This window comes from Bufo gargarizans, chromosome 7 (genome assembly GCF_014858855.1).
Source record: "Bufo gargarizans isolate SCDJY-AF-19 chromosome 7, ASM1485885v1, whole genome shotgun sequence".
Classification (NCBI taxonomy): domain Eukaryota; kingdom Metazoa; phylum Chordata; class Amphibia; order Anura; family Bufonidae; genus Bufo; species Bufo gargarizans.
In genome coordinates, this window is record NC_058086.1 from 62,132,552 (window position 1) to 62,157,862 (window position 25,311).

General features: G+C 43.3%; 1 protein-coding gene across 1 annotated transcript; it reads left to right on the forward strand.

Moving 5' to 3' along the window:
* Positions 1-1,384: 1,384 nt before the first annotated feature.
* On the forward strand, positions 1,385-22,395 carry NPL (N-acetylneuraminate pyruvate lyase). The gene is made up of 13 exons (XM_044300815.1): positions 1,385-1,464; positions 3,909-3,968; positions 4,121-4,192; positions 7,293-7,366; positions 12,427-12,514; positions 13,500-13,557; positions 14,703-14,778; positions 16,808-16,900; positions 18,389-18,531; positions 18,640-18,686; positions 19,575-19,659; positions 20,819-20,858; positions 22,086-22,395. The coding sequence occupies exons 3-13, from the start codon at positions 4,125-4,127 to the stop codon at positions 22,229-22,231; spliced, it is 918 nt and encodes a 305-aa protein (XP_044156750.1). The 5' UTR covers positions 1,385-1,464; positions 3,909-3,968; positions 4,121-4,124; the 3' UTR covers positions 22,232-22,395.
* Positions 22,396-25,311: the final 2,916 nt, after the last annotated feature.

Genomic DNA, 25,311 nt, shown 5'->3' on the forward strand with positions numbered 1-25,311 from the left:
TCTGGGCTATGTCGCTCCCTTCATCAGGCAGACACCAAAATCTTTTGGTTTTGGTGTCTGCAGGATGAAGTGACTAATACGGCTCCAAAATGTATAGCTTATGAACCAGTATTGGTGTTTCATATGACCTGAGTTTGGATGGTGCGCCGCACTGAAGTCCCCTTCTACTCCTATGCGTTTCCTGGCCTATTGGTCCCTTCGTCAGCCAGACACAAAATCTTTTGGTTTTGGTGTCTGCCTGATGAAGGGCGCAACCTCCAGACTCAAGTGTTATGAAACTTCAATAATTTACTGGTACATAAGCTGTGAATTTTTGGGTTATATTGGTCCCTTTGTAAAAGCAGACACCAAAATCTTTTGTTTTTGGTGTCTGCCTGACGAAGTGACCAACACGGCTCCGAAATGTGTAGCTTATGTACCTATAGAGTATTGAAGTTTTATATCAATCACCTGAGTCTGGAGGTTGTGCCACACTGAAGTCTCCTTCTACACCTGCGCGTTTTGGGACCGCATTATTCCCTTCTTCAGACACACCAAAATCTTCTGGTTTTGGTGTCTGCCTGACAAAGGGACCAATACAGCCCTGAAACGCGTAGCTTATGTACCTATAGAGTATTGCAGTTTCATAGCACCTAAGTCTGGAAGCTGCACGCTGAAGTCCCCTTCTACAGTTTATGGATCTTGGTTCTGTCATAAGGGGGTTGAATTATTCGGAAATCAGATTGAGAGACATCAGTGTGCTATATGGAGCTATCTCACTATACAAAGCTTGATTCTTTATATTATGGGGGGTCGTTTATCAAACTGGTGTAAAGTAGAACTGGCTTAGTTGCCCATAGCAACCAATTAGATTCCACCTTTCATTTTGGACAACTCCTTTGGAAAATGAAAGGAGGAATCTGGTTGCTATGGACAACTAAGCCAGTTGTACTTTACACCAGTTTGATAAATGACCCCCTATGTGTATACCTTATGATCACATATGGCAGAATAGAAGGCTTTATGTCATTACACATAGATCATGCACAGTAAGACGGTGTCGGGTAAACAGCAACGATCAGCAAGTTTCTTTTTTGTCCACTTCCCTAAGAAAACCCTATGTCAGGTTTCTCTTATTGTGGGCAGTCCTGTGATCAGACGTGTCACATGATGCTGCAGAAGATCAGCTGATCAGTGCACAGACTTGTGGGAGTTGTAGTCTGAGGAGGACTAGTATGTGGTTAGGGCTGGTCAGGCAGTCATCAGAAAACTTGTGCACAGGTTGTGGGCGCCTCTATAGAGGCATACATCCTCCCACACACCCCACAGGGGAGGGCGGTATAATTTATGTCATACACAGAGCCTAATAACGAGGAGCTGGAGGACTACACGTCCCAGCATGCAGCAGGCAGTGGTCATGTGCTCCTAGCATATATAGCTCAGTTCCAGGAATGAGCACAACAGAGTGCAGAGGCTGCCAGCAAGGTATGGTACATGTGGGAAATGCTGGGGAGTAATGATGAATTTCAGCAAAGTCTGGATTTAAAGGGGTTTTCGACTAAAATAATATTATGACGTGACTGATTTGTTATAAAAGTATGATCGACATCTGGAAGCTGCACTATTCCAAAAAACAAGAGGGTGTTACTGCTGAAAGTGTGATGAGGTAGCTGTTAATACTGGGGGATCTGTTGTATAAAAATGTCGCAATATGAAACGTATAGGTATATTCACACGTAGCAGAATCGCTGCAGATTTGTGTTCAGATTTGCAGTGGAAAATCTGCGTGGTATTACAGTAGGAGCAAACCTCATTCACATGCTGCAAATGCGGGCTCAACTACACCGCTTATGCAGTACGTGCATTTTTTTAAATTAAAGAGACGCTCTGGAATTTATGGTGAAATCTGCAGTGGGTTTATTATATATATTTTTTTTGCTTTGCACTGTGTGGCTGCTTTCTTCCAAAAACACCCCTGTCCATGGATTGTGTCCTGTATTGCATCCCAAGTCCAATGGAGTCAATAGGGTAAGGTTGCAATACCGTGCACAGCCTGTAAACAGAGGGTGGCGCTGTTTATGGAAGAAAGCAGTCGTGTTTTTCTAACCCTGGACAACCCTTAAAGGCTATAAACACCTTTTGGGGGCCATTTTATTTTATTATTGCATTGTACTTATTTTGAGCTAAAAATCCTTTTTTTCAATTTGTCTTTATTAAAAATATAGAACCTTTATTTCTGTACAGAGCTGACATGCTGTAGTAGCTGCCTGTGGATTTTCTTTTCTGCCATCTGGGGAGCAGAGGAGACTCCTTATCTCTGCTCTCTGACCTTATAAACACACATTATAGCTCCGTTCTTATCTTACTGATAAGAATAGGGCTTAAATAAGTGTTCATGACCTCTCCGTATTAGAGATAAGGGTTATTAGATGACGAAAGTGAAAGTGCCAGTTACACAGAAAAACGGTTAACCTTTGTGACAGAATGGCTCAATATTTTTAATAAAAGCCAATTGAAAATATGATTTTTAGCCAAAAATGAATAAAATACAGTCATAAACAAAAATTGCCTACAATGGAATACATAGCCTTTAAAGGGGTTCTCTCACTTCAGCAAATGGCATTTATACACTGGTCGTTTCCATGGTCATCTGCAATCCAGCAGCAGTGGGCATTCTATAGGAAAAAGCACCAGCCTATGTGAGGTCCCAGACACCAGAGAAGCCACCGCTTTTTCCTATAATGTACAAGCATGTCCACTGGTGCTGGGTTACCGGGTGGTCGTAGCCATGGAAAAGAGCAGTGTATAATGTGCTGGAAAAGTAAATTCAGCCAGCAAATGAGGTAATATGGACAATCAAAATACATTAGTAAGTGACTTGTATTAACTTTTTCTACAGGATAAATGCCATTTTATCAAGTTGTTCACTTTTAGGGTCCATTCACACTTCCGCAACGTGTTTTGCGGATCCGCAAAACACGGACAGCGGCAATGTGCGTTCCGCATTTTGCGGGCCGCACATTGCCGGCACTATAGAATATGCCTATCCTTGTCCGCAATTGCGGACAAGAATAGGACATGTTCTATTTTTTTCGGGAACGGAATTGCGGACCCGGAAGTGCGGGTCCGCAATTCCGCGTCCGGGCAGCACATTGTGCTGCCCCATAGAAATGAATGGGTCCGCAATTCTGTTCCGCAAAATGCGGAACAAAATTGCAGAAGTGTGAATGGACCCTTAGGGTATGTTCACATGGAGGGTTTTTGGAGTGGATTTTGCACCTAAAATTCACACAAAAAATGCATGCAGAACTTCCCCATGAATTTCAATGGGGAATCTGTGTGTTAAAACACAATTTTTATTTATTTATTTTTTTGCTGGTAGATTTTAAAAAACCCACTGTGGGGAAAAAAGAAGTGCCCTGTCCATACTTGACGCAGATTCCGCGTCCAGAATTCCAATTGCAAATGGGCAGGAAAGAAGATGCATGTCAAATTCACATTGAAAAAACGCCCCAAAAAACCCTGATACTGATTCCACATCAGTGTGTTTTTTTTTTTTTTTTCAGCAGAGGAAATACTCCGTGTGAGCATACTCTTATAATGTATTTTGTCTTTACAAAACCCACAGTGGTGATCATACTTGCATGATTCCCACTGCGCCACACAGGTGACACATCACCACCATGGGTGCGGCCAAGTTGTGGAATCTGTATAAAAAAATAATTTTGATCAAATCGATGGAGTTCCTGTTATGTCACCAGTATTTATGCTGCAGTACGTGGTTTCTAGAGAGAAGGATGCAATTGTGCCGTCTCAGCATATCTGTATCCTGTTCGGCCGCCCTACATGACCCTTTGTTACCGTTCAGTCCAACAACTGAACTGGATGTGAAGGCCATGCTCTACTAACCTCCCGTCCTCTGCACACAGGCTGCTTACTCATCATCCATTTCACAGTTCTCCGAGTAAACCCGTTATTTCCACCGAGAGGTAAGTCACATTTTTCAAGCTGTCGTGCTGTGATTTGCCCTTCAAATGGCGACAATGCATATACACAGGCTTTTGTTTTCATGCCTTGGTTTGTGCACATGTATGTACTTTCCGTTATCATTTTATAACAAATTTTAAACATTTTTTAACAGAATAATGGCGTCTGATGGAAAGAGACTGAAGGGCCTTGTAGCTGCCACCTTCACACCAATGACTCTGAACAGGTAAGTGTGTTATTCACCTAAGACTGCACGTAGATGGGACCAGCTGCTGTGAAACTACAACTCCCAGCATGCACACTTACTTGGCTGTTGTAACTCCCATGGAAGTGAAAGGATGATTCTGGGAGTTGTAGTTTCAGAACAGCTGGAGTGCCTGAGGTTGCTGATCCCTGATCTAGTATATTCAAACACTTGACGGCACTTTGTGGTGTCTTTTGGGAAATTTCTTACCCGGTTGCATGAGATACAGAAACACCAACCTATAGTTTCCTTTTTTCCTTTTCTTTTTATTGCTCTAAATGGGTCCAAACATCTTTTTGTGATTTGTTTTATTGCCACAGAGCTCTAAACCCCTCCACAGCCATAAAATTAAAATGCTGTCTGCAGCTACCACTAGGTGGAGCTCTATGCTGAGAGATCCAACACGCCCCCTTCTGGGGGCAGCATGCAGTTGGTAATAAAAATGGAATAGTATCCGTATGCCACCCAAACGTCCCAGGGAAGGCTACCGCCTGTCCTGATTTCAACTGTATCTGCGTCCTCCTGTTGCTTCTGACACACATTGGGCACACTGTGCCTGGCTGTCTCAGCTCTTTGCTCTTCCACCACCTTCTGTGTTAGGGCTCATGCACACGAATATATCTACTTTCTGCTTCAGTTTTTTGCGAGCCGTATGCGGAACCATTCACTTCAACGGGTCCGCAAAAACAACAGAAGGTACTCCGTGCGTAGCTATGACACTGGGTGAATAAACCACGTTGATTCCTTGATTCTACTGGAGTGCGGCTGGCTCCTTTTTATTTTCTCTACTCCGTGTGCATTCAGTTTCTGTATTTCCGTTCAGCAAAAAAGTAGTGCATGTCCTATTATTGTCTGCAAATAACGGTCCAAGGGCCCCATTCAAGTCAATGGGTCCGCAAAAAATACGGAACGCACACGAAACACATCCGTATTTTGCGGATCCATACTGTAGAAATGCTATGCGCAGCCCATATTGCTCATGTGTTTGATTAATGAGTTACTGTTTCCGATCCGCAAAAAACGGATCGCATACGGATATGTTTTGTATAACGGAACGGAAGAGGACTTAAATCAGAGAAAAAAAAACCTCATATACGGAACAGATCCGTGAAAAACGGACCGCAAAACAACGGTCGTGTGTATGAGCCCTTAGAGAGAGCAGCAGGGAGGAGAAGGTTGTACCGGCAGAGCAGGAAGTGGAGTGTGGGGGAAGTATCCAAGTTATCTGGCAGGTCAGATCAGAAAAGGCTGTAGATGGGGAGGAAAGAACAAACCAGGAGGGAGAGATTACATAGTCTGTGTATGAGTGTAGCAAGAAAGCGGAGCACCCACGGCAAACACTGCAAGGGGAAGGGACTTTTTTTGGCTTCAGTGTCCCTCATGAGCAGTAGAAGCAGAAAGCGGTACAGGAATGAAGCTGTTCTCATACATGAGATCAAGTGAAGACAGCAGCATCCTGGACACAGATCTAAAATCCATCGGGTATTACTGGGAGGGACACAAACCCATGAGATATGTCTGAAGTAGATGGTGGTTGAAACTGAGCTTAAGGGATCTCCCCATGAATGATTAAATGAAGATTGCATACTAAAACGTAGTTAACATTAGTAATAGTAACCACTAGTAAGCATTGTTTTTTTTTACCTTGTGAAAGGTGTCCATAGCATTAATACAAATCTATAAAAAAAACTACTGTTTAGGGGCTGCTGTTCACCTCTCCTGCCACCCTTGTGGAAAGCATGTGGCTCTTGGGTCAGTGGTTCTCCTTTAAAGGGAACCTGTCATCAGGATTTTGTGTATAGAGCTGAGGACATAGGTTGCTAGATGGCCGCTAGCACATCCGCAATAGCCAGTCCCCATAGCTCTGTGTGCTTTTATTGTGTAAAAAAAAATGATTGATACATATGCAAATTCATCTGAGAGGAGTCCTGTCCCTGACTTATCTCGGGTTAATTTGCATATATCTCAAATCGGGGTTTTTGCACAATAAAAGCACACAGAGCTATGGGGACTGGGTATTGCGGATGTGCTAGCGGCCATCTAGCAACCCATGTCCTCAGCTCTATATACAAAATCCCAGTGACTGGTTCCCTTTAATCAGCCGTGCTAGTAAAACTATTGGTAACTGATTTTTGAGTGTTTGTAATAAGCTACATCTAAAGGCACCAAAGCAGATGGAAAGTGCTGTTACTGTTATTTTATAATGCAAGAAAATTGTAAAATGTAATAACTGATAGCTGTAGGCAGAGTGGGCATGCTGGGAGTTGTAGTTTTGCAGCAGCTGAAGAGCCTCAGGTTGGCCATCCCTGTACTATGGGCTTCCCACCTCATCAAATGTCCCAATTTGTGTGTCAATCCCTCCAAGACAACACATAATGCAAGCCCCCAATGCCCCAGTTCTGTGAAAAATGTCCACTTTTTTTTTTTCTTCTTTCAAGTAGAAGAAATTTTAAGGAAAAAATAGTAATAAAAACCTTGCCCTCCACCGTATTCACTTAATCTCACTTCTATGACAGAAAAAGTAGAACAGGTGTTTTACAACTATAGCGTGCTCTTCCTGAGCACCATATTTCTCACTATATACACTGATATATCTGCTTCTCCTCTATCACAAAGCTGTTCACCTGCAGCCACCACCAGGGGGAGCTCAGTGCATGGGAGTTTATATACTTACCATTGATCTCTTTGAACTGAGCTCCACCTAGTGGCTACTACGTGAAAAAACATTGTTTCCTGGAGAAGAGGAAGGATGCCAGCTTTGGGCCCCCTTGCATGGTCTGCCTACAATGAAGGTACGCCACTGGGAAAAGCCACAAGTCCATGCTTAAATTTTTTTTTTCCACCAAGCCCATACTATTTCTGTGGTATATGATGATTTCTGGATCCCCACAAGTACTGGGTCTCTACAGTTATGCCTCAGGGGTTCTGTGCTGAGAAAAATTGTCAACAGGAGTATTTACATGAGGTGACAACCCTGGAGTCTCTTCAGATATATTCAAGAAATAACGCATCATTCTGCTGTGTAGCTGCAAAATAGATGGAATTGGATCGATATGGTAACATTTTTCTTTCCTCTTTACAGTGCGGTCAATCTCCCCATCATCCAACAATATGTAGATTACTTGGTACATAAGCAGAAAGTAAAGAATATATTTGGTGAGTTTCTACAAATTTCACTTTTTGCCCAGTCCCAAAAGCCATTCCTTTGATGCAAACTTCCGGCCTAAATTCTTGAAGGGGGTTGTCCAGCTTTTTCTTCATGATCAGTTGATCGGTGGGGATCCGACACTGTGCACTTCTGCCGATCAGCTGTTGGGGTATAGCTACATCACCAGAACTACACTGCACCATCAACATTGTAGCGGGCAGCGCTGCTCCCACTGAAGTCAGTGGACGCAGCGCTGCAGTGATAAATGCTTGAATGCGGTCTACAAAAATGTTGACAGTGCTCGGTAGCTCCAGCACCAACTTTAAGCAACAGAGCTACACCTAAACAGGGGATCATCAGGGGTACGAGAGGCCAAACCCCCACCGATCAGATAGAGATGTAGTATTCTGAGGATTGGCCATCACTTTAAAAGGCTTCACAACCCTTTAATAAGAAGCGTAATAGTACTGCAAAAAGTTTTAAAGGCTATGTACACCTTTTGGGGCCAATTTTTTTTTTTTTTTTTATTATTGCATTGTTCTTATTTTGAGCTAAAAATCTTTTTTTTTCAATTGGTATTTATTAAAAATATGGAATTATTTTGTGTGTACAGAGATGGCTGCCTGTGTATTTTCTTTTCCGTCAGTTAGGGAGCTGACAGGCTCCTTATCTCTGCTCTCTATAACACCCATTATAGCTCAGTTCTTATCTTATTTATAAGCGTATGACTTAAATAAGTGTTTATGACCTCTTAGTAAATTAGAGATTAGGTTTATTAGATGACCGCCACAAAGTGAAAGTAGCAGTCACGCAGTTAGAAACAGTTAAACCTTTGTGACAGAATGGCACAATATTTTTAATAAAGGCCAATTGAAAATGATTGTTAGCCAAAAATGAGTAAAATGCAACGATGAACAAAAATTGCCTCTGAAAGTATACAGCTAGGTGCATGTATATTTGGACAGAGACAACATTTTTCTAATTTCTGTTCTGTACATTACCCCAATGGTTTTTGAACAAAGCAATTCAGATGCAGTCGAAGTTCAGACTTTCAGCTTTAATTCAGTGGGTTGAACAAAATGATTGCCTAAAAATTTGGAAATAAAGCATTTTTTTAAACTCGATCCCTTGATTTTAGGGGCTCAAATAATTGGACAAATTAAATAATTGTAACTAAAATGTTAATTTCTAATACTTGGTTGAAAACCCTTTGTTGGCAATGACTGCCTGAAGTCTTGAACTCATGGACATCACTAGACGCTGTTTCCTCATTTTTAATGCTCGGCCTTTAGTGCAGCGGTTTTCAGTTGCTGTTTGTGATTTGCTCTATTGGGTTCAGATCAGGTGACTGACTCGGCCATTCAAGAATATTCCACTTCTTTGCTTTAAAAAACTCCTGGGTTGCTTTGGCTTTGTTTTGGGTCATTGTCCATCTGTGTTATGAAACGCCGACCAATCAGTTTGGCTGCATTTGAGCACACAGTATGTCTCTGAAAACCCCAGAATTCATCCGGCTGCTTCTGTCCTTTGTCACATCATCAATAAACACTAGGGACCCAGTGCCCCCAGCAGCCATGCATGCCCAAGCCATCACACTGCCTCCACCGTGTTTTACAGATGATGTGGTATGCTTTGGATCATGAACTGTACTATGCCTTCACCATACTTTTTTCTTTCCATCATTCTGGTAGAGGTTGATCTTGGTTTCATCTGTCCAAAGAATGTTCTTCCAGAAGTGTGCTGTTTTTTTAAGATGTTTTTGAGCAAAGTCCAATCTAGCCTTCTTATTCTTGATGCTTATGAGTGGCTTGCACTGTGCAGTGAACCCTCTATTTACTTTCATGCAGTCTTCTCTTTATGGTACATTTGGATATTGATACACCTGTATCTTTGAGTGTTGTTCACTTGGTTCACTGTTGTGAAGGGGTTTCTCTTCACCATAGTAATTATTCTGCAATCATCCACCACTGTTGTCTTCCATGGGTGTTCAGGTCTTTTTGCATTGTGGAGGTCACCAGTGCTTTCTTTCTGTCAGGATGTACCAAACTGTAGATTTTGCCACTCCTAATAGTGTAGCAATTTTTTCGGTTGTTTTTTGTCTTTTGCAGATGAATGATGGCTTGTTTCAACTGCATGGAGAGCTCCTTTGACTGCATGTTTTAGTTCTCAGCAAAATCTTCAAAATGCAAGCACCACACCTCAAATCAACTCCAGGCCTTTTATGTGCTTAACCCTTTCATGACCAAGGGTCATTGATGCCCCAGTGTCCAGGTCAAAATTTTCAAATCTGACATGCGTCACTTTATGTGGTAATAGCTTTGGAACACTTTTACTTATCCACGCCATTCTGAGATTGTTTTCTCGTGACACATTGTACTTCATGATAGTCATATATTTGAGTCAATATATTTCACCTTTATTTATGAAAAAATCCCAAATTTACCAAAAATTAGGAAAAATTCACAATTTTCCAAATTTCAATTTCTCTGCGTCTAAAACAGAAAGTGATACCTAATAAAATATTTATTACTTAACATTCCCCATATGTCTACTTTATGTTGGCATCATTTTGGAAATGTCATTTTATTTTTTTAGGGCGTTAGAAGACTTAGAAGTTTAGAAGCAATTCTTACAATTTTTAAGAAAATTTCCAAAACCCACTTTTTAAGGACTAGTTCAGGTCTGAAGTCACTTTGTGGGGCTTACATAGTGGAAACCCCCATAAATGACCCCATTGTAGAAACTACACCCCTTAAGTTACTCAAAACTGATTTTACAAACTTTGTTAACCCTTTAGGCGTTCCACAAGAGTTAAGGGAAAATGGAGACGAAATTTAAAAATTTCACTTTTTTGGCAGATTTTCCATTTTATATATTTTTTTTCTTTAACACATTGAGAGTTAACAGCCAAACAAAACTCAATATTTATTACTCTGATTCTGCGGTTTACAGAAACACCCCACATGTGGTCGTAAACTGCTGTACGGGCACACGGCAGGGCGAAGAAGGAAAGGAATGCCATACGGTTTTTGGTAGGCAGATTGTGCTGGATTGGTTTTCTGAACGCCATATGTTTTTTATTTTTCTGCCGATCGTCTTGTGCAGGGGCTCGTTTTTTGCAGAAAGTGTTGAGGTTTTTATTGGTACCATTTTTGGGTACATAGGATTTTTTGATCATTCATTATTACACTTTATAGGGCAAGGTGACCCAAAAATTGGCTGTTTTGGAACAGTTTTCATTTATTTATTTTTACAGAGTTCATCTGAGGAGTTAGGTCATGTGATAGTTTTATAGAGAAGATCGTTACGGACGTGGAAATACCTAATATGTATACTTTTTCTTATTTATTTAAGTTTTACACAATAATAGTATTTCTGAAACCAAAAAAATGATGTTTTAGTGTCTCTATAGTCTGAGAGCCATAGCTTTTTTATTTTTTGGGCGATTGTCTTAAATAAGGTATCATTTTTTGCGGGACGAAGTGACGGTTTGATTGGTACTATTTTGGGGGTCATAAGCCTTTTTGATCGCTTGCTGTTGCACTTTTTGTGATGTAAGGTGACAAAAATAGCTTTTTTGGCACTGTTTTTTTTATTTTATTTTTATGGTGTTTATCGGACGGGGTCCATCACGTGATATATTTATAGAGACGGTCGTTACGGACGCGGTGACACCTAATATGTGTATTTTATTTTTTCATTTTTTTATAGGAAAAGGCAGTCTTTTTTTTTATTTACATTTTAATTTATTTATTGATTTATTTTTACTTTTATTATTTTCACTTTTTTTTTTATCAGTTCCCTCTTGGATCTTGAAGATCCAGTGGGGCTGATAGTTGTACTATACTTTGCAATGCTCTTGCATTGCAAAGTATAATACTCCCAGACTGCCTGTAGGTGGCAGCACTGGACGCCTTTGCCATGGCAACCGGACGCTTTTGCAAAGCGTCCGGTTGCCATGGCAACCATCGGGCGCTGCGATCACAGCGCTGCAGCCCCGATGGTGGAGAGAGGGAGCCCCCTCCCTCTGTTAACCCGATGGATGCCGCAACCGCAGCATCTATCGGGTTACAGGAGAGTGTCAGCATAGAGCTGACACTCTGCTGATGGCGGCGGCTCAGGAATGGAGCCGCCGCCATCACACACACAGAATGGGGAATCGGGGGGTAGGGACAATATTGAGGGAGGCTGGGGCAGGAGGGGCGGCCAGAAAATTAATGCAGGGGGCGGGGAGGGGGCGGACCGCATGCCAATCAGGGCAGGAGGAAGCACATGAGCGCCGGCTGGGAACAGATCAGCGAGGCACAGATCGGGGTAGGGGGGGACCACAGAGGGGCACCAAAGGCTTGGAGGATCGGGGGGCATGAGGAACACTATCGGCTTTCAGGCTCTGATCTGCAGAGCGCAGATCAGAGCCTGAAACCGGCATTTTTTCACTGCCGCGATCCGATTGGTTAGTCTGCACAGACTAACCAATCGGATCGATTGCCGGCAAGGGGCCACTCCGATTGGTCCCTTGCCGGCATTACTGCACTGTATGCTGTCCGTGACAGCATACAGGGCAGGGGCAGAAGCTTTAATCCAAGCGCTTTGCAGCGCTTGGATTAAAGAGCTGCCAGAACGTTTATATACGTGGTAGCTGCACGGGGTATGTGCAGCTATCACGTATATATAGATTGCGGTCGTGAAAGGGTTAATTGAGAATGAAATAAAGAAGGAATTGCCCACACCTGCCCATGAAACAGTCTTTGAGTCAAGTCTTTGTCCAATTACTTTTGGTCCCTTTAAAAAAACAGGGTGCCACCTGTAAATGAGCTGAAACTCCTAAACCCTTCATCCAATTTTAATGTGGATACCCTCAAATGAAAGCTAAAAGTCTGGACTTTATGTCCATTATATAACTTGAATATGTTTTAGTAAACGGGGAAATGTATCTGATTGTGGTTATAATTGGGTATAGATGAAATCTCATGTGACCTTCCTGAGATGACCCTATATGGGGAAATTCTAGGTTATCGATAATTTATTTAGTTTTTTTTTTCATTGTGTGACTTTGCATGTTCTACAGTCAATGGGACAACAGGAGAAGGGATGTCTCTCAGTGTCCAGGAGAGAAAGAGGCTTACTGAGGAGTGGGTGACGCATGCCAGAGGCAAGTGAGTAATACGGGCTGAGGGTGAAGCTGTAGAGAAGATGATTTTACATTGACTTAAGCAAATTCCTAATATATTCAATTCAGTCATGTCAGAGTAAATGTCACAGATAAACATGTAAATCTATATTTTACTAGGGTCATTTATAGTTTTTTTTAACTGTTCTAATGGGAGTCTGTCAGCAGTTCTGTGCTAAACTTTTGACGGCACTAGATAGGAACTGGGGAAAGCAGTATAAACATAGCTTTTGTGGAAGTTTTTATCATCAGGAGTAGTGTGACTATGCAGTTTTATTCTACCAGGTTCTGCTCCTGCCCCTGCCTAAGCAGTGTCGGACTGGGCTGTCTAGGGCCCACCAGTAAAAAATTTATTTTGGGGGCCCACCATACGGATACATCCAAATATTATCTGCTCCCACAGCAGTAGACAACAGCAACGTTGAGAAGGCAGGTCACTAGGAAAGGGAGATACTTCCGCTGTACCTAAAAGTTATCTCAGCCACATGAACGTGTCTATAATAAACTGGGTAGTTTTTTAAATATTCTACCCATTTTTATTTTTTATATGAACTTAGGCCGGTTGAGGTGCTGTATGCTGCCTATCTATATGTAGTGCAGTAAGTCTACTGTACTTTGTGCCATTTTTGCAGGAGGTGGAAGAAAAGCGGCCCACCGTGCTCAGGGGCCCACCGGGGGATTCACCTGTACCCCTGTGGGCCAGTCTGAACCTGGATGAGCTTCACTGTGAAGTGCTTTGTGCATTGACCTGCTTCATTGCAGTAGCAGAATAAAAGCTCATATTGTCTATACTCCTGATAATAAAAGCTCCTCAAAAGGTATATTTGTCCTGCTGCCCCTATCACCAAATTAATGCTGTCAGCAGCTTAGCATGGTCAAAAACTACTGAGAGACTCCCTTTACCATTCTTTTTAAAGTAAACCTATACAGTAATTAGGGCCATGGTCACTTAGTTTCCTCTCCTTTTATAGGATGGACAATGTAGTTGTACATGTTGGTTGTCTGAGCCTGGAGGACGCCAAAGATTTGGTGAGTGTTTGTGATGTTTGGTTTCCAGAATAACTTGGTGCCCACACAGATATAGGAATGCGCTTGAAGACGACTTTCACACTCGCGTTTTTGCTGGATCCTGCAGGGTTTAGCAAAAAACGCTTCCTTTACTGATAATACACCCATCTGAGTCCGTTATGAACTGATCCGTTTGTATTATCTTTAACATTGCAAGACTGATCCGTCATGAACTCCATTGAAAGTCAATGGAGGATGGATCCGTTTTCTATTGTGTTAGAGAAAACAGATCTATCCCCGTTGACTTGCATTGGCAGTCATGCCAGATCCGTCTTGCTCTGCTTTCCATCCTGGGATGCGATCTACAACATGTTGCGTTTTGCTCTCCGTTATGAGAACGCAACTAAACGGAACGGAATACATTTTGGAGCATTCTGTTCAGTTCAGTTTTGTCCCCATTGACAATGAATGGGGAAAAAACGGAAGCATATTTTTTTTTTTCCCCCTGTATTAAGCCCCCATGACGGATCTCAATACCGGAAAACTAAAACGCTAGTGTGAAAGTAGTCTAACGCTGAATGTACTAAGATTTACTACTGGTAGAAGAATTCACTGACTGCATGAGCTTCAATTAATCATCCACAGACCTGTGTAACGCCAGGACCATGGCCAGGTCTGAAGTAGGTGTACACATCACAATAAAGAAGTATTTTATTTTGCTCATGTCTTCTCCTCCTACCTCTTCTGCATCTTCTTGGTCTTATTCCAACTATCCAAAAACTATCATAACTTCAAAGAGGACCTGTCGTCTCTCCTGACATGTCAGTTTTAATAATAAATACTTGCACCCCACATTCTAACGCATGTTCCCTCATATCTATCTTATTCCTCCTAGAAATGTATCAATAAATTGACAGTTGGGTGCTACCATTTCCCTTTTGTCAAAAGGGTGTGCCCCTACACTGTCCAGCTCAGTCAGACATGCCTCCAGCTGGTAATACCCATTCATACATTTCCAGTAGGAATAACGGAGGAACAGCACCATGTAATGTTATAAGAAAGAAAGCAGAATTCTTATGTTATGGGGAATAACAACTACCGGTATTTCCTGAAGCAGACATGTCAGGCGAGGTGACAGCTCCTCTATAATTGTTGTTCTTCACCAGGCCGCTCACGCTGCTTCCTGTGGAGCTGATGCCATCTCTGCTGTTAGCCCTTCATTCATGAAACCTTCTTGTCCAGGTAGTATACAGAGATGGCTGCTGATCCTTCATGGATATTACAGGAATAGATTCTTTGGCACGTCTTGAGATAATGAGGGTGGTAGTTAGGACCTCACTATAAGCGGAGAGCCATATCCAGCCACATACAACAAGTCTAGTCAATGGGGCAGAGTTACTATTACTGCCCGTAGACCAGGCAGACGGAAAATGCACCGAGTCAGTGCACTGGAGTTACTAGACATGTTGGGCTACTGTCACACCGGCGTTTCTGGGTCCGCTTGTGAAATCCGTTTAGGGCTCTCACAAGCCGCCCCAAACGGTTTAATTTTGCCCTTAATGCATTCTGAATGGATAAGGATCCGCTCAGAATGCTTCAGTTTGGCTCCGTTCCGTCTCCATTCCGCTTTGGACGCTTGCAGCGTTTTGGTGTCAGTCTGACGAAACTGAGCCAAACGGATCCGTCCTGATACACAACGTAAGTCAATCTGGCACAATAGAAAACTGATCCGTCCCCTATTGACTTTCAGTGGTGTTCAAGACGGATCCATCTTGGCTATGTTAAAGATAATACAAACTGATCCGTTCTGAACGGATGCAGACGGTTGTATTATCTGAACGGATCCGTCTGTGCAGATCCATGACGGATCCGCACCAAACGAGAGTGTAAAAGTAGCCTTAGACATTTTCCTCTCTCAAAGGCCTCATGCACACACTTTTTGCAGATTGGATGTGAACCAATTTATTTTAATGGGGCTTCAAAAAAATGCAGAAAGCACATATGTGCCCGCATTGCTGAGAAAAATGTTTTAATGTTTCCAAATAAGCTTCTAGGAGCAATGGGGGCGTTACCGTTACTCCGAGAGGCTCTGCTATCTGCAACTGCCGCCCCCTCTTACAGGACCAGGCAGTGAAAACATAACATCTGCCTGGCCCTGTCAAAGTGCAGAGGCTGTGGCCGTTGCAGAGAGCAGAGCCTCTAGGTGTAATGGTAACGCCCCCGTTGCTCCTAGAGCCTCATTTGCATATATGAAAACATCATCATTTTTTTCTCAGCAATGCGGGCACATAGGAACATGGGACCAACCCAGATACATGTGCACTTGGCAGCTGAAGGCAACCGGTCAGCCAGTTTCATAGGTACAAAACTGCTGACAGCTGCCCTGTAAGGCTGGCCTCACCTATCAGTTGTGATCAGCCAGTTGTTTTATGCAAGGAGCCAGACACTACTGATATGTGAACTGCAGTTCAGTGCACAGGTCCGGTGTCTATACACTGGTGGTAACGGACAGAAAAACGGAGCATGCAGCGTTTTTTTGTTCGGCACTATTTGACATCCAGCATCATAACTCATGCATCGGACGTATGAGAACAATCCCATAGAAAGCTATGAGATCAGTTCTGGCTACAGTTCTCTTTTGGTGTCTGCTTCACGCCAGAGGGGAACGAAACTGGATTGCTAGATATACATAAAGGGGCGCTAAAATCTGGTGCATTCCAGAACTAGTCTTAGGCTACATTCACACTAGTGTTAATATTTTCCGGTATTGAGATTCGTCATAGGGTCTCAATACCGGAAAAAAACACTTCCGTTTTGTCCCCATTCATTGTCAATGGGGACTGAACTGAACAGAACGGAATGCTTTAAAATGCATCGCACCCGCACTTGCTTCCGGATTCAATGTGTTTTTCATTGAAGCCCCATTCACTTCTGTGGGGCCAGGGATGCATGAAAAGCGCTGAATATAGAACATGAGCATTTTTTTTCTCGCATCAGTTCTGCGTTGCATGAAAAACGCAGCATGTGCACAGACCCATTGAAATGAATGGGTCAGGATTCAGTGCGGGTGCTATGTGTTCACGTCACGCATTGGACCCGCATGGAAAACTCGCTCGTGTGAAAGTGGCGATACGGGTACCCCAATGATAAATGTAAATTTATTTATTTTTGTTCTATGGTTTTTCTTCAATGTTATTGTGTAAGATATATACTAGACTGCTAGTAAATTGTGAATTCCTCTGCCACGTATTACATTTTTTTTCCCCCACAGATGCTCTAGTCATGTACCTCAAAGAAGTGGCTGCGGCTGCACCAAGTCTCCCGTTCTATTATTACCACATTCCAAGCCTCACCGGTGTAACATGTGAGTATGGAGCATCCTTAGGGCTCGTGCACACGGCCATGCATTGGGAACTGAAATTTGAAGTCCCCAATGTACGGGCAACACCTGTGCAGATTCCGCAGACGGATCCAGACCCATTCAACTTGAACAAGTTCTATTTTTTTGCAGTGCGGAGGCACGGAGAGAATTCCACGGAAGCACTCTGTAATGCCTCCGTTCCGCACTGCACCTTCCGGATTGCACTTGAATGGGTCCGCATCCGTGATGCGGTGCACAAACGACCGGTGCCCGTATATTGCGCACCCACTGTTTGCGGGCCGCAATACTGCCCCGGCCATCTGCATGAGCCCTTAAAGGAATACCTAAGCGATATCTCCATGTTTGTAACAGTTTTTAATGTTGTAATGTACGTAGAATAAAAAAAAAAAATGACGCCACTTTGGTTAAAAATCTCCCGCCGTTTTGTGCTTGCCGCTCCTATGCTGACCTGGTTAGATTAAACAACCAAACTCCATACCGTCTAATCCGATTTCTCGGTGACATCAATTACATATGTTAGAAAGAAGCAGGAGACCGATGAACGAGAGTAGCGGGGAGATCTGCACTGCCTGATCTGCAGCAATATTTGATAAATGTGGAGCATCAGTAAAGATAACACTTTAGCCTACAAATGTTAGACCAGTTTTTCTGCCACCCCCTTCTAGACCGAGATTGCGCCATTTTTGTGCCTTTTTCATAAAGTTGCATCTGATAAGACTACTGACCTAGCTAACAGTACCTACTTTCTGATCTGCATTTTTGTGTTCTGTCCACATCAGCATGTCCGTTCCGCGGCCCTGCAAAAAATAAAAAGAGCATGACCTATTTTTGTCCGTTTTGCGGACAAGAAGACAAGAATAGGCATTTGTTTGATAGTGCGGCACCAGCAGAAGGGTAAAATGCAGGATGCACGCAGTCCCTGGTTTGTGGAGCCACGATTTGCAGACTACAAAATGGACACCGTCATGTAAATAGATCTGTTAAAGGGACTGTCACAAAACATATTTTACATTTTTTCAAACCTGGATCTGAATACTTTTGTAATTGCAAGTAGTTAAAAATTGAGTATAGCCACTGACTTATTCGATAAACTGTATTTGTATAGCGCCATCTGCTGTCTGTTATTTTTCCTTTATTTATTTTTTTGTCCATCTCACGAAGCTGGTCGCACACGCTTAGTTTAAATCTTCAACTCCACCAGCCATATGTTCTGTTATAAGTTGTGGTTACAGGGAGAGACCTGCAGCAGAAAGGACACACTCCCTGAGCTGCCAGGCGGAAGAGAATATAGCAGAAGAATTAGGGAGATCTCTGGATCCATGTGAGGTACAGGGCTGGTTCTGGCTTTGTTAGAAAGAGATTGTTGTGTACAATATGTGATTTTCATTTTTTTTTTTTACATCAGTTATGGCACAACCCCTTTACGTTTCCACACAGTATGAATAGGAATGGATATTTTGTCTCCTACAGTTCGGGTGAGTGATCTGACCGGCAGGATGAAAGCTCACATCCCATCATTCCGAGGAGTGAAGTTCACAGACACCAACCTTTTTGACTTCAGTTTGTGCATCCATAGATATAAAGAACATGACTTTCTGTACGGCGTGGACGAGGCAAGCGTTTAATTATTCTAACGCCTCATTGACATCTTAATACATGAGGTGGCGGAGGTCGGCAGGATTTACTCAAAGCTCCTATTTTCTTTTTGTCTCTTTTCACAGCAACTTTTGGGGGGCTTGGTATTTGGGGCTTATGGAGCGGTGGGCAGGTAAAGCAGAACAAGCTTCGTTCATTTATTATTTTAACCTAACCGAACAGCATTAAAGGGGTTGTCCAGGATTTTGATATTGATGGTGTGTCCTCAGGATAACCCATTAATATTACCCAGAAGGTGGGGCCATCACTAGTAATAGGGGCCAGCAATACCATATTGCGACACATTATAACACCCCAACCAGGGGTGGACTGGGAACTAAAAGTGGCCCCGGAAAAAAATGTTTTAAAGTGGCCCCATGTTGCAGGCGGGTCCATTCTGAAAAAAGGCTACATAATGGACAGGGACAACAGAAGTAGTAGGGGCAGCAATACCATAGCGCAGAGTAATATACCTCCACAGCCAATACCACAGTGCAGCACAAAATACTGCCACCTGTGCCCCAGTATTCAACTGTATCGCTGTCCTGAGGACGTCAATACAGTTGAATTCGGGAGGGCTGCTGGCCAGGTGAGTAGGAGAGAATCTGATCATTATGTACCCAGGTTGTGAGGAGGGCTGGAGTGGCCCTCCTAGCCACTGGCCCAACAGGAAATTTCCGTGTAGGGTCTATGGCCAATCAGCCCCTGGCCCCAGCAGAGCCAAATACCACACTGCATCACAAAACAAGAAGATACCTCCCCACACACTGCCCCTCTGCGGTGGCCAGGGCCAGCTGCCACATTCTGTTCTCCTACTCCAGTTTCCTTAGGGTCCATTCGCACGTCCATGTGTGTTTTGCGGATCCGCAAAACGCGGACATTGCCAACACTTAATAGAAAATGCCTATTCTTGTCCGCAATTGCGGACAAAAATAGGACATGTTCTATTTTTTTTCGGGAACGAAATTGCGGACTTTTTATTTCCTCCTGGGTTCACTGGAAATGAATACTTTTTCCACAGCACATACAACTACTTGGGTGCGACCACCAATACTATGCTGACTGCGTATGAGGAAGGAGACCTAGAAAAAGCCAGGAAGATTCAGGTGTGTTAAACTCTCAATAGGCGGACACCTCCTGTTTTCTGTAGCTTTGCTGTTCTAGGCTGAACCATGTAAATAAGTATAAGCTCCTTAAATTTTTAAAAGGGGTTGTCCAGGATTAAAAAAATATATATAAAAAATGGCTGCTTCCTGAAAAAGCGCCTGTCCACAGTGATTGTGTGGATTTGCATCTCAGTGCCTTTAAAGGATTTGTCCGGGATTTTAATACCAATAGCTTATCCTCAGGATAGGTCATAAATATCTGATTGGTGGGGCTCCGACTCCTAGCACCCCCACTGATCAACTGTTGGAAGAGGAGCTGGCACTCCGGTAACAGTTGTGACCTCTTCGTAGGCCACAGACGTCACATTCATTGGTCACCTGGCCTAAACGCAGCTCAGTCCCTTTCAAGCGAATAGGCCTGAGCTGCAATACCAAGCACAGCCACAATCCAATGTATGGCGCTGTGCTTGTAAACTGAGAGGAGGCTGATTCTCCCTCCGATCTGATATTAATGACCTATCCTAAGGATAGGCTATCAAATTAGGCTCCTTTCACATCTGCGTTCAGGTGTCCGCTCGTGAGCTCCGTTTGAAGGGGCTCACGAGCGGCCCTGAACGCAGCCGTCTGGCCCTAATGCATTCTCAGTGGAGGCGGATCCACTGAGAATGCATCCGTCTGCCAGCGCTCAGCCTCCGCTCCGCTCAGTGAGCGGACACCTGAACGCTGCAAGCAGCGTTCGGGTGTCCGCCTGGCCGGGCGGAGGCGAGCGGATCCGTTCCGACTTACAATGTGAATGCATCCGCTTGAAGATGACACCACATGGCTCAATCTTCAAGCGGATCCGTCCCCCATTGACTTTCAATGTAATGTCGGAACGGATCCGCTCAGGCTACTTTCACACTTAGAAAATTTTTCTAAGTTTAATGCAGACGGATCCGTTCTGAACGGAGCCACCGTCTGCATTAATATGAGCGGATCCGTTCAGAACGGATCCGATCGAACGCAGGTGTGAAAGTAGCCTAACCAGTTTAAAAGGGTTTTCTAAGACTTCAGTGAATTTCAGATGCCATATCAAGAGAGAGATCCAAAATTATATAATTCATAACAGAATTTTTTTTAAATGTTGATAATTATTTTGTTCTTGTTCTTTTTATTTCAGTTCGCCATACAGGAGTTCATAGCTTTTGTATTTGCCCAGGGTAAGTCACTGTTAAAGTATCTAACTAAACTGTGTTCCTCTGCACAGAACAAAGGCCTCCTATGTCTAGCATATACATTTATTTAAAATGACACTAAAATCAGAATTTCCCGTAAAGAGTATTCCTACCATAGTAAGTAATGGCAGATCTCTAGGATATGCCATTGTTTACTGAGATGGGGGTCCAGTACTCAGACCTCCACAATATCTTCAGAATGAAGGGACCAGAGTGCACCTTAGTGATTCAAGGACAAGAACAATTTGCCATGCTTTAAAAGCTCTGCCGACGGCTATCTGAAATGTATTGCCAACTTAAAACGGGCTTGTTCGTTTTAATAGAGCTGTATGGGAACTTTTTGCTGAGTGGGTGGCAGGGAGTGCAGGAGAAAAGCCAAAGGGACCTTGGTCCCATCATTCTTTGGACTGTTGGTTCCATAAGGTTGGACCCTCAGACTATCCTAATGATACACCGTAATATTCGATGGTGAGAAACCCCCTTTAAAGATTGTATTATAATATTACTTGATAAACAAATAAAAAAACTAAAACTCAAATTGGCGGTGGCTTGAAAGTTGAGAACCACTAATTGTTAAAAATGGGAAAATAATAATGGCGTAAAGTTGCACATTGTGGCACACGCCATATGTGCTTCATAATTTGTGACTTTTTAGGCTTCTTGACACTTTTCTGAAGTCCCGCAAAAAATGGTTTGGGGCTTTGCGTGGCCCGCTGGATTTACTATGCCTGGTGTAAGTTATAGCTGACGTCCCCACCAGTCCCCGGTTGTCGTAGACTTCAGTATCTGGTGCACGGCAGGGCATAGGTGCATCTAATTTAATAGTAATCTGCCTCTTATTAAATTAGGCACATATTCCAGCACAAAGGTACGCCAGTCTTGATAAATCTCCCAAAATGAGTCTGCCTTTTTCCTGAAACTGCACCATTCTTTTCCTTAGGCCGCATGTGGTATTGTAGCTCATTCCCACTGTTACAAGCAGTGGATGTGGATCCACTGTGTCAACCAACTGGTTTGACTTTTTGGTTCAATCCTGAGAGAATTATTCTGGCGAGAAAGTAGCCTAAGCTGCAATAATGGCACAAACAATGGACAAGTGAGGCACGGTTTCTGAAAGAAGGCAGCCATGTTTTTGTAAGTCTGTACTACCCCAGTAAGATGTCCATCAGAATACCTCTGTTTTTTTTTTTTTTTTCCATTTCTTCTTTGAAGGCTGGGGATTACCAGAATTTAAACACATCATGTCTACAGTATCTGGAATTGACCTTGGACCTCCAAGAGCACCGCTGATCTCCGGTTTCAAACCAGAGCATCCAGAAATAATCAGAGAAGAAATGAAGAGGCTAAATCTTATATGAAGAGGCGTTGGCACGACTGAGCGTATAATGGTTGTGACCAGCAAGTCATTTTTGCTAAAATTACATACATTCTTTACAGGTCAAACACAAGTTTTAAAACTAATTTTCTGAAGATAGCACTTTTTTAACCACTACTTATAGAAAATCAAACTGAAGGTATAGAAGTGAGGGCCTAAAAAAGGGTCATTTAAAAAATATGGTGGAAAGGAGGGATGCATTCCCCATGTAAAAACAGTTCTGGGACATCTATCCTTATGTCTCTATGTTGTGCCATTCCTTTATCATTTCTAATAGAAGTTATAAATGAATTGCAAAATATACTGGAATAAGTTTCAAAAATGGTACCAAGGAAACCATATCTTGTCCCGCAAAAACAAGCCCTTATACAGCTACATTGGTGGAAAAATGAATAACTTCTGACCCCTGGAAGGAGACAACATAAAATAACTATTGTTTTTGCATGAGACATGCTATTATGCAAAAGAAGTAAACAAAAAAAAAAAAAACATACCGTATATACTCGAGTATAAGCCGACCCGAGTATAAGCCGAGGCCCCTAATTTTACCCCCAAAAAATGGGAAAAATTATTGACTCGAGTATAAGACTAGGGTGGGAAATGCAGCTATAATGCAGAGTGTATGTGTATATAATGCACACACTCTACATTATATACACACATCTGCAAGAGGGTGACTCAGATTGATGGGAGTCTGACTCTGACTCCCTGTATTTAATGCAGAGTGTGTGCATTATATACACACACACTCTGCATTAAATACAGGGAGCCATCCACAGATCTCCCCCCTAAACAGTGCCATCCACAGATCCCCCCCTAAACAGTGCCATCCACAGATCCCCCTAAACAGTGCCATCCACAGATCCCCCCCTCCCCTAAACAGTGCCATGATGGCACTGTTTAGGGGAGGGGGGATCTGTGGATGGCACTGTAGGGGGATCTGTGGATGGCACTGCCATCCACAGATCCCCCTCCCCGACGCTCACAGCAGTATATTTATAAAGTAGTATTTATCAGTAACCTTTAACTTTGGATATCTTACTTTGTCTTTGCTCCGGTAATAGCAGGCAGTGCGGGGAGCGGCGCTCACTCACTGACGTCACGCGCCTGCTCCCACTAGGCGGCGCAGGCGCGTGACGTCAGTGAGTGAGCGCCGCCCCCCGCACTGCCAGCTATTACCGGAGCAAAGACAAAGTAAGATAGTAGACTCGAGTATAAGACGAGGGGGCTTTTTGAGCACAAAAATATGTGCCAAAAAACTCGTCTTATACTCGAGTATATACGGTATGCGGTATTGCCATAATCCTACTGCCCCATGCAATAAAAGTAACATGCTAATTATGCTGCATGGTGAACGTCTTAAATTATTTTCTTTTGCAAAATCCCCCGGCACTAGTTATACTTTGCTTCAATTTTCCTAGACTTATTCCATGAAATACACTTCTGCTGTAATGTCATTACTTTGAAGATCTATGTATTTTTGCACTTTTGTATCTCTGCATTGATCTGTGGCTGGCGCAGCACTTGAATTTGACTAACTAGGAAAATGCATGAGATGAACTGGCCATATGAAAAAAGAGAATGTAATAAAGAGATTTTTTTCACACCTTGTTTACTTCTATTTTGAATAAAATTTATAATTTGCATGGTTGGCAGAAATAATTGCTCTCAGCGGTTAATGGTGGGTTTACATGGCTCTTTAGTCAGGAAAATTATCGGGGACAAACTTTCCAAGAAATGCTTGTTCCTGACAATCTGCGGTCTAAGGCCTCATGCACACAACTGTTTGTATTTTGTGGTCTGCAGAAAAACAGATCCGCAAAAACTATGGACAACGTCCGTGTGCATTCTGTATTTTGCGAAACTGAACCGCTGGCCCCTGATAGAACAGTACTATCCTTGTCCGTAATGTGGACAATAATAGGACATGTATACGGAATGAATGATTCCGTATACGGTACGCAAAGGAACGGACATGGAAAGAAAATACATTTGTGTGCATGAGGCCTAAAGGTGATGGAGTAAAACACTCCTTCAGGTAAAACTGTTGTTCGTGCAGGCACCTAAATGATCATTTGTGGGCTGCAGATTGTGCCGTCTAAACTGCGATCTGCAGCCCGGAAACAATGCAGGTCCGTACACCAGGGAGCTGGTGTAGATTTGAGGTATAAGCTACATTTCCAGGCGTAGATTACAATGTGCTAGGCTATCTATGCCCGACTGTGCACCACTTCCCTTTGGCCTCTTTCACACAAACGGTAAGGATTGCGCCAGGGTGCGTTCCGTGAAGTTGTCAGTTTTGTCTGCGATTGCGTTCAGTGTTTCAGGTTTTTCCACGCGGGTGCATTCTAGGGTTGTATCGATACTTTCAGACCCAGATAGATATGATACCGGGTCTTACTATTTACCGATACTAGGCTGCGCTGCTGCTCAGCCTAGTATCGGTTAAAGAGCATGGCATGCGCCGCTCTCAGCATGCGCCATGTTCTCTTCACTAGCACAGTGGAGAAGTATGGAGTCACTGCCTCCCGCCTCACTGTGACGCTGCTGCCAACGATGGGGAGATGGCAGGGAGGAGGAGGGGAGGGGCTGTGGCCACTGCACCACCAATGAATGTAAAACCTATTAAATCAAGTATATGCAGCGGGTGCCTGCAGTGGTATCACATATCCGACACCCGGCCTCAATAACAAGGCATGCGATCCCCTGAACCACGGCAAATAACCCTTCAGGTGCCACACGCTGCTGACACCCACTGCCTCCTATACTGGAATTAATCTATTAATGATATTCATTGGTGGCGCAATGCACCCCCCCCACCCCCAGTATTACAAATTATAGCCATTGGTGGCACAGTGCACCCACCCCAGTATTAGTATCATTGCTGGCGCAGTGGCCACAAGCGCCCCCCCCCCCCCCATTGTTATATTCATTGGTGGCAGTGGCCACAGGATCCCTCCTCTTCATTGGTGGCAGTGGCAGCTTCTGATCGGAGCCCCAGCAGTGTTATCGCGGGGCTCCGATCGGTTACCATGGCGGCCGGGAGCTACTGAAGCCCTGGCT

Coding starts and splice junctions, on each gene's coding strand:
- NPL (XM_044300815.1), top strand. CDS start 4,125: ATGGCGTCTGATGGAAAGAGACTGAAGGGCCTTGTAGCTGCCACCTTC. Junction 4,193..7,292: donor ACACCAATGACTCTGAACAG/GTAAGTGTGTTA, acceptor TCCTCTTTACAG/TGCGGTCAATCTCCCCATCA. Junction 19,660..20,818: donor AAAAAGCCAGGAAGATTCAG/GTGTGTTAAACT, acceptor TTTTTATTTCAG/TTCGCCATACAGGAGTTCAT.